A 14,767-nucleotide genomic window follows, 5' to 3' on the forward strand; every position below is an offset into this window, starting at 1 on the left:
TAAAATTGGGTCAGTCACGTTTCTTAGAATTCAACAAAAGAGCGAATCTACCAACAAAAGGTCATGTACGTTTCATTGTAACATCTGCTGCTACTGATGTACCTTATAGTTTGAGTTGTAACTTCTTGTTATAATATACATTCTTTCAGTATTTGCATAACACTTGGTATTATGTTAATGACATAACCGATATCTTTAAAGACCTGATTGTTCTGTAGTTATTTGTTAAACATCAAAAGTAACCATTCATTATGTTATATTCAAGAGGATTAATCCTCAAAGGATATGCTAGAATTCTATACACTGAATTGTTAACAAGCATCACTAATCTAAACAAAAATATTAGATACATATATATATCATAAATTCCAAGATGTCATAGTGCATAGTTGAGATGGGGCCGGCAGTTGTTATTTTTATAACAAGTTGAGTGAATTATTCTCCTCACTACTTCAACAATAATTGTAAGTTGCTAAATACAGATTAGTGGCCACCACAAAAACAACATTAATTATATTAGTTCATACAATACAAGAGAACAAATATTACTATGTTAATCCATTAGAGCATCCACCCTGGAATAAATCCATTAATATTATGAGCAGTTGTTGCTGCATTAACCTCATGATCATTTGCACCCATATTTGGATTGTATCTGCATGGACAGCAAATAAATTTGAGTGTATTATACATATTACCAGCATACCTATTATTCTTTTCTTGCAATCATTTTATTTTATTTTGAGACGATAATCTATTGAAAATAGTTTATTTATCCACAAATTTAAGGATTATTTATGCGGACTATCCTCTCCTCATACTACTAGAAACAAATATTTTTCTCATTGCTAATCAGTGGAAAATTTGTACTGATTTTTTTCTCTTTATTTTTCACCAAACCATAGTTCACTAATTAGGAAACACATTCTCACTGACATACTGAGAAGCTTCTAAGTTTTCCCTATGAAACAATTATTCCCTCTATCCCAATTTTTATAACTTTCTTTTTCTTTTTAATCAGTGCCAAAAAAAGGGGGAATGATAAATTAATATGCCCCAAATTATCATAAATTGTATGCAAATGCTTTTCGTTATACTTTTGAGATATTAATACCTTTTTTCGTTCAAAAACTAGAGAATATATGCTTTTTACTCTAATAGAAGACTTAATAGGGACACGTGACATAATTTTATCCGTCGATTCGATATTTAATAAATATCGAATCGGTGCATAAGATTATGACACTTGTATCTTCGTTAATATATAAAGGGTATATATATGTTCTAGTTTTTGGACGACATGAGTACCAATGTCGCAGAAGTATGACTGAGAATATCTCCATAACATATATGATAGTTCGGTGGTATATTTGTCCTGTTTCTGACATATTTCTATATTATGTAACAATTTAACTTTAAAATACTCATTTTCACTACAACAAAAATAATCATTAGCGGCAATTGTCACTCTTTGTATATGTCCGTGAAGCCTTTAACGACATTGATCCTAATGACACTTAACTAATACCGATAAAGTCTTTAGCACTCATTATTAATGTCAATATTTAATGCCGCTGAAAATTATTTTTGTTGTAGTGTTAGTACAACCACATATATATCTATTCACTTATTTTACACTATAAGTTTTAAAAGTCTTTCTTTCTTTATTAAACTTTATGTCAAGTCAAACTAAGTCATATAAAATAAGATACTTACCCGAATTGAGGCGATGAAGAATTCAAACGGAGAGGTTGAAAGAAAGGTTGTGCAGTAGTTTGTGGAGGGAGTCGATTGTATTCCATTGTTTGTCCTCCATTATTTCCCCATGACAATCCAAGTGGAATTCTAGCTGCACTTTCTTCCAGCTGATGATCACAAACAATTATTCATTAAACAAAAATACAAAATCAACTTAATTAATTAACACACATATATAGATATGTACCTTGTTTTTTAGTTGTTTATTTGCTTCTTCCAGCATTTGCTCCTAATATATTTATTTGTCAGAATTTTATGATATGCTTTTGATGAAATAAATTAATTTTGTAATGTTAAGGCAGTGTACCTTTTCTTGAAGGTCTGCCAGCTGATCCAGCATAGATTGAGTCTGATAAAGTGTGCACTTACAAATTATAAAACTAATTGTTGGAAAATGAACCTTACACCAAAACCTCTTTCTCTATCAATTTATATAACTTTGCGGCCAGTTAAAAAAATAATATATTTATATAATTTTTTAATAAAATTATTTATAGCGAGACACAATTTTATTAAATTTTATATTAAATTAAATTAACTCATGTAATATATATATATGCTTCTGTTTTTCATATGACTGCTTCCTAAGATGCTAAAGCATGAGTTATTATTACTACAAAAATTTGTGTCAAAGTTAAATTCATACGCACAAAAAGACAAAAATGACTATCGAGGCATGGCACGTTGTTAAGGACATGCCCCTATATATTGTGACTAAAGAATAGATGAACGTGACACATGCTATTAATTAAATCGTTACAATATATTTAAGTTATAGTATTTGGATATACCTTTTTTGATCTAACTTTCTTCAAAGATGCATCCAATTGGTGCTCAAGCTGCTCAAGTTCTTTCGAGTTTAGTGTGCCCAAATCCTCTCCAAGAATATGTCTATTAATTTTCACTTATTAAAAACTTATGTAAATCTAACTAAAATCATTTAATTACATCACTAATATCTTACCTTTGAGAACGTTGAAGGAGCTCAACTCTAGCTTTTAGCCTCACATACTCATTGTAGTTCATCTGTTGAAAGAGAAAAACGTCGAGAAAGACAATTAATTAATAAAATATGCTCTTGCTTAATTTTTTAAAGAGACAATCACACGATTCAATATGATATCAAAGCAGATAGAAAGATCGAACCTTACTTCCACTCATATTAAAAAAAAAATTCATGTCCATAAAAAAGAATCACGGGCACACGTGATATTTAGAAAATGATATTAGGAAAAATTGCTCTTTTGGTTCCACTATATGTGTAAATATGTCACGTATGGAACCATGTTGTACTTGAATTACGTTCCCATCTTAATTATCTTTATTTGTTAGGCTTTAGGAAAAAAAAAAGGTATTAGAATAGTATTCACCAAACATAATCAAAATGTAAGTGTACGCAATCGAACTATCTTGATATATATCTTTACAAATAATATACTTACGACATGATAAAGTAGATAAACAATACCTGAGTATCACTAACCGGTAACATCGGGTCCAAAGATGCGTAACTGCATTGTTGATACTTTTCAAGTGTTGTCATCATGCTTCAACAATTTGATATAAAAGAAGAGTTATTAGTAATTTTCCCAACATGCTGCTGCTGAACTATATATAATCTCACATCAACGTAACTATAGAAATGCATCAAGAGAGGTATCTGTGATTTTGCACCACTCTACATATCACAATAATTAAAAAATGAGGTTAGACGTTCAATGCTCAAATTCGTTCATTTCATATATGCTGAGAAATTCTTTATATCATAATCATGATCCTTAAATTTATAATACAAAATTCAGGTAGCATTAAGAGTAAAATTCGAAGGAGTCCTTTTGAGTCTGTTCAAGGAGTCTTCTGCAATTACTTATAATTTATTTTAATACTCGAGTATGTGAGTATGAGAATGAGAAGAGTGTATTCATGAGTCTACATTATTATTGAGATCCTTGAGTCAAGTCGTTCATGCTCATAATTCAGCATGAATTCCATAAATTGAATATCTTTGAGATGAGTAATATCTTCGAGTTCTAAGTTTTTGAGTATTGAGTTCCTAATTTTTTTGGGATTATATTCCTATTATGGGACTACCATATGGTATAAATGAAGGTCTTTGAGTTGAGTTGTTCATGCCCAATAATTTCGCAAAGACCCTGTGAGTCGAGCATTCTTGAGATGAGTAGTATCATTGAGTTCTGGAGTTGTTGAGTTCCTATTATTGAGTTATATATATGGTTATTGAAATCCTTGAATTGAGTCGTTCACGTCCATAATTCGGAATGAACCCTATTTTGAGAAGTCTTATACAATTAGTTATAAATTGTTTTAGGACTTGAGCACTTGAGTATGAAGATGATGAGAGTCGAGTTTAATTTTTTTCAAGTGAATATCTGAGAACTAAATATTTCCAAGAGTAAATGTTTTTATATTTAAAACAAGGGAAACCTAGATTTCCAAATGAGTTTAGGGGGAGTTTTGAGCATTATCTTTTTAAGAGAATCTTTTTGGTAATTAATTCAAATCGAGGAAGGGTTTTGGTTTTAAACATATGAGCATGAGTATATATAGCAACTTAGGAAAATTTTGAGCTAAGACTTGAACCATCCTTCATAGTGAGTAAGTTTTTACTAAGAAATTTAAAATTTTCCAAAGTGTTAAGGTCACTAGATGTAGCTCGTTCAAGACATTCCTAAATTCTTCTAAGATTTGAGTTAATTTGAACGATCATAGCTCTCTTTAAAGAATGAGTTATGTGTGCCATGAGATGGAAAATGAAAGGTGTTTAAATTAGCTTTCTAACGCCACTGAATTTGCTAAATTTTGAGGTCGGATGAGTGAGATATACCTTTTTGAAGTCAGGCAGTCCAATTAAGAAAAGTTATCCGAAAATAGTAAGGGGTATTTTGGTCTTTTTCATGCTAAATCAGATTTAATTCATTTTAGAAAGTTTTTAAAGGTCTAATCCTATCATGTTAACTTTTATAATCCTAATATACGCCTAGGGTTTTAGTTGAGAGTTCAAGAAGAGAAAAAGTTCAAAGTTTCAAGCGTTCGTTGAAGAAATTCAAGATTTCGCCAAGAACCTAGTTCTTTGAGGTATGTAAGCTTCCATAGTGTTGGGTTTATTCACCCGCATGTCAATCATGAGTTTCTTCTACAAATTTATCCATAAATATTGAGCAATTGAAATTTCTTGATGAGTTCTTGAAGTTTCCTTCTCTATTAAGTTTTCATGTAAAATTCTACTTAGGTCAAGTGCAAACAACCATATCTTTTAGAATATAAAGACTTATGTAGGGAATAACCTATCCAATTAGAGGTACTTGAATCTACTTTCCAACACCACTAATTTCGCATCAATCCAATTTTTGAGTAAAAAGTTATGACTCTTTCAATAACATGATACAATGTTATTACGAATTAGCCGACGGAAAAATATTAAAAATGGTCTTTTTTATTTTGTTTGTCTCCAAGAAAACCCTAAACGGATTTCTTGGCTGAAAAAGGATCCAAACAATTAGATTTTCATCTTTTAGTCCATCATTCTTTTCTATCTCAAACCCTAAGACAAAATCCTAAGGGAAAATCAAAGTACAGGACTTTCCAATCTTTTTCAAGCTTCTTCAAAGATAGCTTTTCTCCAAGCATTTCATCTTTTTCAATTCAAATTCCTCCATACAATTATGAATCACTAGTGAAAATCAAAATGCTTGGTCATAGAGATTTTCATAAACTAATTCAAGAATCTTAAGAAAGGTTTTCTTGATTGTTTACCTTCAAGCTAGGTTTCAAGGCTTCTAATCAAGTTCTTCTTCAAGTGAAGATTTTCCAAGAACCTCGTTATTCCAGGTATGTAAGGCTATCATAGTGTTGGACTAGTTCATCCTCACATCCTACATCTACTTTCAGATCAGTAGCACAGTAGTCTAGGATACTTTCCCTATATTTGAATATTTTTTAGATAAGTTGATTTTAAGTTGAATTCATGTTTTCTTTTAAAAGTACTATTCCTAATTATCAAATTTCTATATTGTTATTGAGATTCCCCATATCATGAATCATAACTCTTAAATTCATAATTCAAATACAAATTTAAGAGAGAATTAAGAGTGGAGTCAAAGAAAGTCTTTGAGTTCAATTGTGAATCCTTTGAGATCAACTATTTAGTTAAACCGAGTTTTGAGAAAACAAGTATTAGAATGAGAAGAGTTATATACATGAGTGTCATATTGTGTTTTAGACTCTTGAGTCGAGTAGTTCATGCCCATAAATTCTGCATGAACTCCGTCAGTTGGGTATCTTTGAGAGAAGTAGTATTATCTTCAAGTTCTAAGTCCTGAGTATTGAGTTCCTAATCATTTTGGGATTATATTCCAAATCATGGGGCTACTACATGTTACCTATGAAGGTCTTTGAGTTGAGTAGTTCATGCACATAATTCTGCATTAACCCTACGAGTCGAGCAATCTTGAGATTGAGTAGTATCAGTGAGTCCTTTAGTTGAGTAATTCATGCACATTATTCTGCATTAACCTTCTGAGTCGAGCATTCTTGAAAGAAGTATTACCATTTAAGTTCTTGAGTTCTAAGATGTTGAGTCTCGAGTATTTAGTTTTAGTTATGGTTATCGAAAACTTTGAATTGAATTGTTCACGTCCATAATTCGACATAAACTTTATTTTGAGAAGTCTTTTTTTTAATTTGGTTTAAGACTGAGCACTTGAGTTGAGAAAGAACAGAGTTGAGTTCATTTTCTTTAAAATGATATATGATAACTATGTATTCCCAAGAGTAAATATTTTTACATTTAAGATGAGACGAATTTGAGATTTCCAAAAGAGTTTTGAGCAGTTTGAGTATCATCTCTTTTAAGAGAAGGATTTTGAGTAATGATCTCAAACAAAACGAGTTATATTTTTAAACATGTGAGCTAGTATATTTGTGAGTAGCATTACGCATCGATATGGAGGAGAGTTTAGATAACTTACGACCCCCATAAATCATGTAGCCAACGTGGGTAGAATGAGTCATACTTTTTAGACGATTCCTTAAATATTTTTTAGCATAGACTTGTGGATCCACTTAGTGAGTAGGTCTTATGAACTGGAAAATCATAGGACAGTTCTGACATCATGGGCGAAACGTGGTATTATCAGAAAGCTCATAGTGATGGTTGTTGGTTAGAGAAACTTTCACAGAGATATTTTGTACTTTTATATACACAAAGTTTATTTTGTATTTTCATATACAAACAAAGTTTATATTGTTCCTTACATACAAACTAATTTACTATTGAATTTTCAATACATTGAGTTGTTTTCTACCGTTTTAAAGTCTTTCCATATAATGCATTTGTATTCTTACTTTATATTGAATAGAGTACCCAGAGTTGATTACCCATAGTCGAATATCTTATTATTGAGTTGCGGCCTATTTCACTGACTTGAGTGTCTTTTCATTGAGTTGAACTATGTTTTTTATTCTTGAGTTAAAAATAGGTAAGTATGTTTCCTTTATATCAAAGTTCAAGCCTATGTTTATGTATTTGAATTCCCTTTACATGCTCGTACATTTCACGTACTAAGCCCTTTGGCCTGCATCGTTTCATGATGCAGATACATGTATTCACGGTCATCAATAGGTGCTTCATTGATACCACATGGAGTTCACATTAGCTTTGATGAGCCTCCTTACATCCGAAGGGCTCCACTTGTACTCTTAGTTATATCAGTTGTTAGGATGCCGTATGTCTCATCTGCCTTCATTTTTTTCATTTAGAGGCTTCATAGATATACATTACAGTTTGAGAAGTTTGTTTCATTTATTTTTAAAAATGTTTTAAAGACTTAAATGCCTATTTTGTGGCGAGTTGAGTATATTATTTTTATTATGTTTTAAGCTTTGTATACTTGAGTTTGCCTTCAGCTTGTAGTCAACCAGAATGAGGGTTTGGCTTGGAGATCAGCAATGGTTCTTGAGAGCCGGCCACTTCCAGGGTGTAGTCTCAAATCATAATAGTGTATATTATTGGGATTAATATTGATCACTGATTTATATGGGGGAGTGTTCAGACAATTAATAACCCCCATAAACCATGTATGCCAATATGGGTTAAGAGTCACACATTTTAGATGATTCCTTATTGCTTTTTAAGTATAGCTTAGTGAATCTACTTAGTTAAGGATGTCCTTCACTCCGACAAGGTATAAGACTGTTCTGGCAGTGTGAGAGAGATGTTATAACATCACGTTGCTCATTATGATGGTTGTTGGATTGAAAATCTCCCAAATAAGAAATTTTGGATCTTATGAGATCCTAAAGCATGTTGGTGTAGTTATATACAAGCTTAATATGTCTCCTAACATGACATGCATCTAGTTTAGGATCTTTTGATGGTTAAGAAGCATGTTGATCAAGATGATAGTCATGGCACATCAAATTGCTACATTCAAGAAATCATAGTTTCTCTAATGAAGAAACTTTGTTAACAATTTTAGATAGACAAGTTTGCAAGTTGAGGGCGAAAGATTTTCCTTTGATTAATGTATTTGGAGGAATCATCGACAGGAGGAGACGACTATTAAGAGACAAAGGAAGACATACAAAGAATGTACCAACTGTTGTTTGAGACCTTGGGTACACTTACTTAGTTTGTTCAATAATGAATAAGAGTTAACATAAGAGAATATGTATATATACCTCTAATCTTGTTAAAAATATAATTAGATTTGCGTTTTGAAGATTGACATAGTTTTGTTTACCTATTAATTAGGCCTTATTGGTGTGAAAACTCGACACTCAAGGGTATTTAGTCACAATGAACATTTGTAAACGTTTTTGAATAAAAGTGATATATAATGAACAGTGATGAACTTCATATGAGGTTTTTCCTATTTTAAAAGTGGGAGCTCATTAGGGTGATCTAAGATACATATTTCTACCAAATAATCAAAGGTATTAGTTCACTAACCCCTATAAATAGTGATATATTCAACTTCAGTATAATTTCATCCACAAAATCAAGTGGTTTGAAAGCTCGAATTGGGGATTTTTACTTTGAAGGTATATGAGTTCACTTTTAAGCTAATCATATCAAATTTAAATACTATTTATCATTTTTTGAGTGTTTAGCAATGTTAAAAAGCGCTTAAAAAAAGTTTTAAAATGCTTAAAACAAGCCAAAAACTATACATTGAGCAACCCCAACTTATATGACTTTTTTAGCTTTTAAATAATTCTGAATTGACCAATGGTAAATTTACTATTGTATCACTTATAGCTTTTGGTTATTTCAACAATGTCATCAAATAAAGCTTCATATTATTCTCTTCATTTTAGTTTATATACGTATTTAGACTGGATATAAAATTTAAGAAATATATGAGAAAACTTTGTCATGTTTTAAAGCTATCCTTAAATTGAATAAATTTTGAATAGATCGAAGAGCACATCTTTGTGAGGTTTTGGTCAAATAAATGGAACTCAATATAGATAAAATGTTGATAGTATCATTAAATATTTATCAAATATGAAAATGTATCATTATTTTTGAAATTTACTAAAGAAAAATAGCATATATATTAGAATGGAACCATGATGTTACCTTCATTATATTGCTGCCTCTTCCCTTCTCTGCCTTTGATCTTCATTATTATATCCTTTAAAATGCCTTTGCATTTATTTTTCTAGTTTTATTGTTTACAAAAGCTACATTATCTCATCGTAAACCACTGTTTTTTATTTAAATTTGCAAGACTAGATCTTGATTTTTGTGTAAAACCCTATATATAGCACCATTGATCTTGCATTTTAGTTTGAATATAAGATTTGGGCAGTCATATCTGATAAAGAAATTCTACATATATTTTATAAATAATTTTTTGCCTACTTACTCGATTAGTTTTTTATTTTATTTTTTGCAATTGTCTTATATTGTCATCTCTCTCTATATATATATATATCAAATATTGAATCATATATCATATATATTTATATAAAAAGAACCCTACGCCTGCCTACTTGGCGCCCCACCACAAACAAAAATTTTCTTTTAAATTAATTTATTCCAAAAACTAGTCTTTCTTTTTTATTAAAAGATGTGATTTTTATGAAAAGTTGCAACTTCAATGAAGAGTGGTGATCTTTATCAAGAGTGGTGACTTTTATCAATAGTTGTAATTTTTATGAAGAGTTGCGACATTTATGAAGAGTTACGACTTTATGAAAAGTTACGACTTTTATGAAATGTTGTTCACTTTTCGAAGTGTTGTAACTTTTTCAAATAGCTGTAACCTTTTAGACAAGACACAATAAAAATTTGTTAACACTACCCTTTGTTGTTTAAAAATAGTGATATATCCTCTCATTTTAAAAAAAAATATGATCTTCTTCTTCTACTTTCGCAAAATTAAATATTTGTGTATTTTACTCCTATTGAGTTACATACTAACACCACTATTTTTATATGGATAAGTTGGGGAATGAAATCATTTCCATCCTTAGAGGATGTAATCTCGTTGGTATTGGAGGAGAATAATTTTCTTAAAGGAACATTGTGTATTCAGTGAACTCGATTTTTTTTATTATATTCCATTCTGTTTTTACATATCGTGGTATGCATTTTTACACTCATTAATTTATTCTTATGATATTAATTGTTGTTTTTGACTACATCTTTTGAACTCTATTGTTTATATTTCTTCAAAGTTATTGTCTCCGATTCATTGTGCAGAAAATAATTACTCTACTCAATTTCAAGAATTCATGTTTTGATATTTTATATTAAATTCTATAACCTAAAGTACTATATTAGAGCTTACATATTATCTATTATTACATAAATATGAAATTTCCCACTTATGAATTGAAGAAATTCATTATACAAGTTCAAAAATTATAATTATTTTCATGTTCAAGCACAATTTCTTTTTTTGAATATGGTAACTTAAATTTTTATTTTATTACGAAATTCCTTTTTAGAACCAATGATTTATTATTTCGTGAATAATTCATTCATTAGACGTTCTTAAGTTATGTGATAATGACTAATAATCAAATAAATGTTTGAATATTGCTAATATTTTAGGAACCAATTTTCCTCTTTCTTTTTTTTTAATGTATGGATATTAAAAAAAAATATTTGCAAGTTCAATGCAATTATTATTTATGACTGCACAAAGCGCAGACAAATTATCTAATTGGTTATATATATAAACAAAATATATCATAAATGAGTTGTATCTACATGCATTGTCATTGATTTATAGCTCTAATATATGGTTTATTACATGTATCAAATAATTAAGCATCACAAAAAATTATAACATGTTAAAATAATGTGTAATATTAAACTTTACCAATATAAAAAGAAAATAAGAAAGGAAGTTACTAAAAAGGATAGAAAACTAATTTACCAAATTCAAAAAAAGTAGGTTTTTATTTTTGTTAAATTGTTGTTATGGAGGGGGGGTTACATTTCTTAGGTATATGGAGTTTTTAATTTTTTTCTTTATAAAATATGTTATAGGAAGTAACTTTCGGTAACATATTTTATAAAATATTACCAAACAAAACTAAGTTTTGTTTGGTAATATTTGATAAAACAATTCTTATGCTTATGATATAACAAAAGTGTACGGTGAGACAGAAGATTATCTGCTGGATAATTAAGTACCTTCAAGTTTATTATTAAGTTTATATATTCTGTTACTGATTACTGCAGATATTAATATCATCTTTAATACCCTGCCTGCATAAGCAGCCTTTTCTCCCTTCTAGGGAACCAAACGAAACTTGACACATCTGATAATCAAATCTCAACAGTGTAGTGAATTGGTAACATGGAAAACCCATTAGATGAACAAATGGACACTTTTGTTTTTTTCTTTTTTGATAAAAAAAACATGAATCCACTTAAGAATCTCTACCTTGAAGAAAAAAAAAGATTGAGAATCTTTCAATAACAACATATCTATTATTATGACATAGTGATAAGATCGGCATATATTTTACATTTTCAAACGGCTAGACCTATGACTAGACTCCATTTAGAGGATTTTATTGTTGTTGATAAACCTAATGGATGTATATTCCTATAATTAAGTAATGATAATGTTTACGTGCACACTATTTTCTCATATGGCTATACGTGGGCCCACATATAAGATTTCACTGTATATGTTGTTGAAAAACCTAATAGATGGATGGATCTTCTTATACATATATATTAGTAGATCTTAGGAATGAAGATAGATGATTTATGATCTAAACAAAGATATGTACCTAAATGGAGTCCGTAGACATTCAGATCTCAAACATATATATAATTGAGGTGAGAGATGTATATATATGGTTGAGTTAATTAATGAAAGTAAGTAAACACATACGCACACACAAAAAGAAGAAAAACATATGTATATATATATATACCTGGAAGCACTTGAAAACTCATAGAGTTTTCCGCGGCTAGAGAAGATGATGAGAGCAACTTCAGCATCACAAAGTATAGATAACTCATAAGCTTTCTTAAGAAGTCCATTTCTTCTCTTAGCAAAAGTAACTTGCCTGTTTATTTTGTTCTCTATTCTCTTTAGTTCTACTCTTCCTCTTCCCATTTTTCTCTCTTTTCTTGTCTCTAACAAGAAAAACACTATTATTCCACTCTAGGTTAACACACTTTTTCTACTCTCTCTGTATGTGGACTACCAAATTTAATGGAAAGAGAGAGAAGCACTGTTATGCCCTATCTAATCGTTTGTCACTTTCATATAACCCAACTCAAATTGATAAGTCACATATAAATTTTTAAATATATATGTTTCATTTTATGTGACACATTTTTTATTTTTAAGAATTATTTTTATTTTTTGGAAACTTGTAGTTTAATATAAATCTTGAATATTTGTATGAAGTAAGGTAACATTTTTTTGAGATCAACTAAAAAAATGATGTCATATAAAATAATACTGAGAATATAATTAAATAAATATCCGCTAGTCAATAAATAAACAATAATATAATTTAAACTGGTTATTCTTTAATTCCCTGATATGACGTAATAATCTTTTCACGTCAAATATGAATTCTTTTACAAATTTTAAGAGATGATTTTTTTTTTGAAAAACTTAAATAAAGAAATTTTTATTTTCTTAAAAAAATGTTCTATAATTAAACGCCTACTAAGTACACAAATTTGTTACGTATACTTATTAACTATTTAACAATTTAGTCAAAGCTAGTGAATCCTCATAACTCACATCTGCCTCCCCCTCATGATCTTACTAATAGCAAATAAAATAGATATATTAAGATTTTAGACTTATAGTTTCGATAATTGTGTTTTATATTTATATTTATTTGCTATTAAGATTGAGGTTTGTATATTTATGTTGGTATGCATATTTATGTCTGCTTATAAGTTTCACTTGCGAATATATAAATACGTTAAATATATATAAATTCTGTATTTATACGGTCAGAATTTTTTCAGAAATTTGTTTGTATATTTCGTTTCTCAGTATACAAACAAGACAATTTATTATCAATTTTTTTATAAATTATATACAAATAGTTAGGACAAACATACATAAAATTCTTGATTTATATAATCAAAAATAAAATTATACAAATTTTAAATTTTATACTTATAAGACGAATTGTACAAATCAATCTAATAGCAAAATTAAGTAAAACTATAAGTATCTGTACGATTAATAAAAACATATTTCTTATATTCATCAATTAGAAATATTATCTAAATTAACTTTTGTGTCAAACCTCTACCCTTCTAAAATAGCCCAATCAACTTGGTGATAGTTCTCAAACATAGACCTATTAATAATGATAGAGCAGATACTAATAAATTTCACCTGAGAACTGAACTCTAAAAAGTTATATTTTTATACACCTTAAAAAGTGTGTCTCTACATATATATGCAATTATTTATGAATGTATATTATTTATTTTATTATTATATGTATATATATAGGTGTACATGGAGTTACCCTATATGTAATAAGTGTAGGTCCTTTTTGTGGTTTTGGGTAAATTAATGTTTCACATTGATACATCGTATTACCTTTTGGACACGAACATCAACGTAATAGTACAATCGCCAGTGTTTAATTACCAACGTGTCGATGCTTCCCTTACGAGCTGTCTTTTTCTTATTAACTTGCAAATAATCCTTTATTAATATTTTAATATTCATACACTAAAAATTATAGAAAAAATAATTATACAAAATATTAATAATATTTTGACATAAATTTCATTATTCATCATTATCACATAACTCACGAATTTCTAATAAATGAATTATTGAGAAAATAATAAATTATTATTTCTTTAATCAATATTAAAATAAAAATAAAGAAGAGAATAATTGTTATGACATTTCGTAAGAAAAAGAACATATTTAAATTATACAATTGTTATGGCTCAGGGAAAAATTTAAAAATTTGTTAATAGATTAAAAAAAATAAAAGAAATTACACTTACCGATAAGTGGGAGACTTCATATATATATATATATATATATATATATATATATATATATATAGATAGATAGATAGATAGATAGATAGATAGATAGATAGATAGATAAATATGTAAGAACATAAATTCTTGAAACTGAGTACAATAATTATTTTATGCATAATGAATATATTTACTTATTATATGTGTACATGTTAAATAACTTTGCAGAAACATAAATAATAGAATTTAAAACATATAAATATCATAAGCATAAATTAATGACCGTAAAAAAAATTAGGATATGTAAAAATAGAATAATAAAAAGGAAAAAAATCATGTTCACTGAATACACAGTATCTCCTAATGAAAAATAATTCTTAACTAGTACCTAAGGTTTAAAGAATTAAATCCTCTCAGGATGGGACGATTTTCTTCACAAATGTATTGATACAAAAACAATTGTCTCAGTAGTCACTCTACAAGAACAAAGTACACGAATATTTAATTGTTTAGAAGAAGAAGAAGAAATTC

General features: G+C 28.8%; 1 protein-coding gene across 2 annotated transcripts; it reads right to left on the reverse strand.

Moving 5' to 3' along the window:
* Positions 1-310: 310 nt before the first annotated feature.
* LOC101263981 (MADS-box protein CMB1-like) lies at positions 311-14,240 on the reverse strand. Of its 2 annotated transcripts, NM_001288650.1 has the most exons (8): positions 12,187-12,455; positions 3,227-3,305; positions 2,723-2,784; positions 2,550-2,649; positions 2,066-2,107; positions 1,946-1,987; positions 1,717-1,865; positions 311-655 (listed from the first exon to the last, which is right to left on the reverse strand). In NM_001288650.1, the coding sequence occupies exons 1-8, from the start codon at positions 12,369-12,371 to the stop codon at positions 562-564; spliced, it is 753 nt and encodes a 250-aa protein (NP_001275579.1). In that variant the 5' UTR covers positions 12,372-12,455; the 3' UTR covers positions 311-561. The 2 variants fall into 2 exon arrangements, with proteins under 2 accessions (NP_001275579.1, XP_069147929.1); XM_069291828.1 differs by lacking the exons at positions 1,946-1,987; positions 2,066-2,107 and having other exon boundaries at positions 331-655; positions 12,187-14,240.
* Positions 14,241-14,767: the final 527 nt, after the last annotated feature.

This window comes from Solanum lycopersicum, chromosome 12, assembly GCF_036512215.1.
Source record: "Solanum lycopersicum chromosome 12, SLM_r2.1".
NCBI classification, from domain to species: Eukaryota; Viridiplantae; Streptophyta; class Magnoliopsida; order Solanales; family Solanaceae; genus Solanum; species Solanum lycopersicum.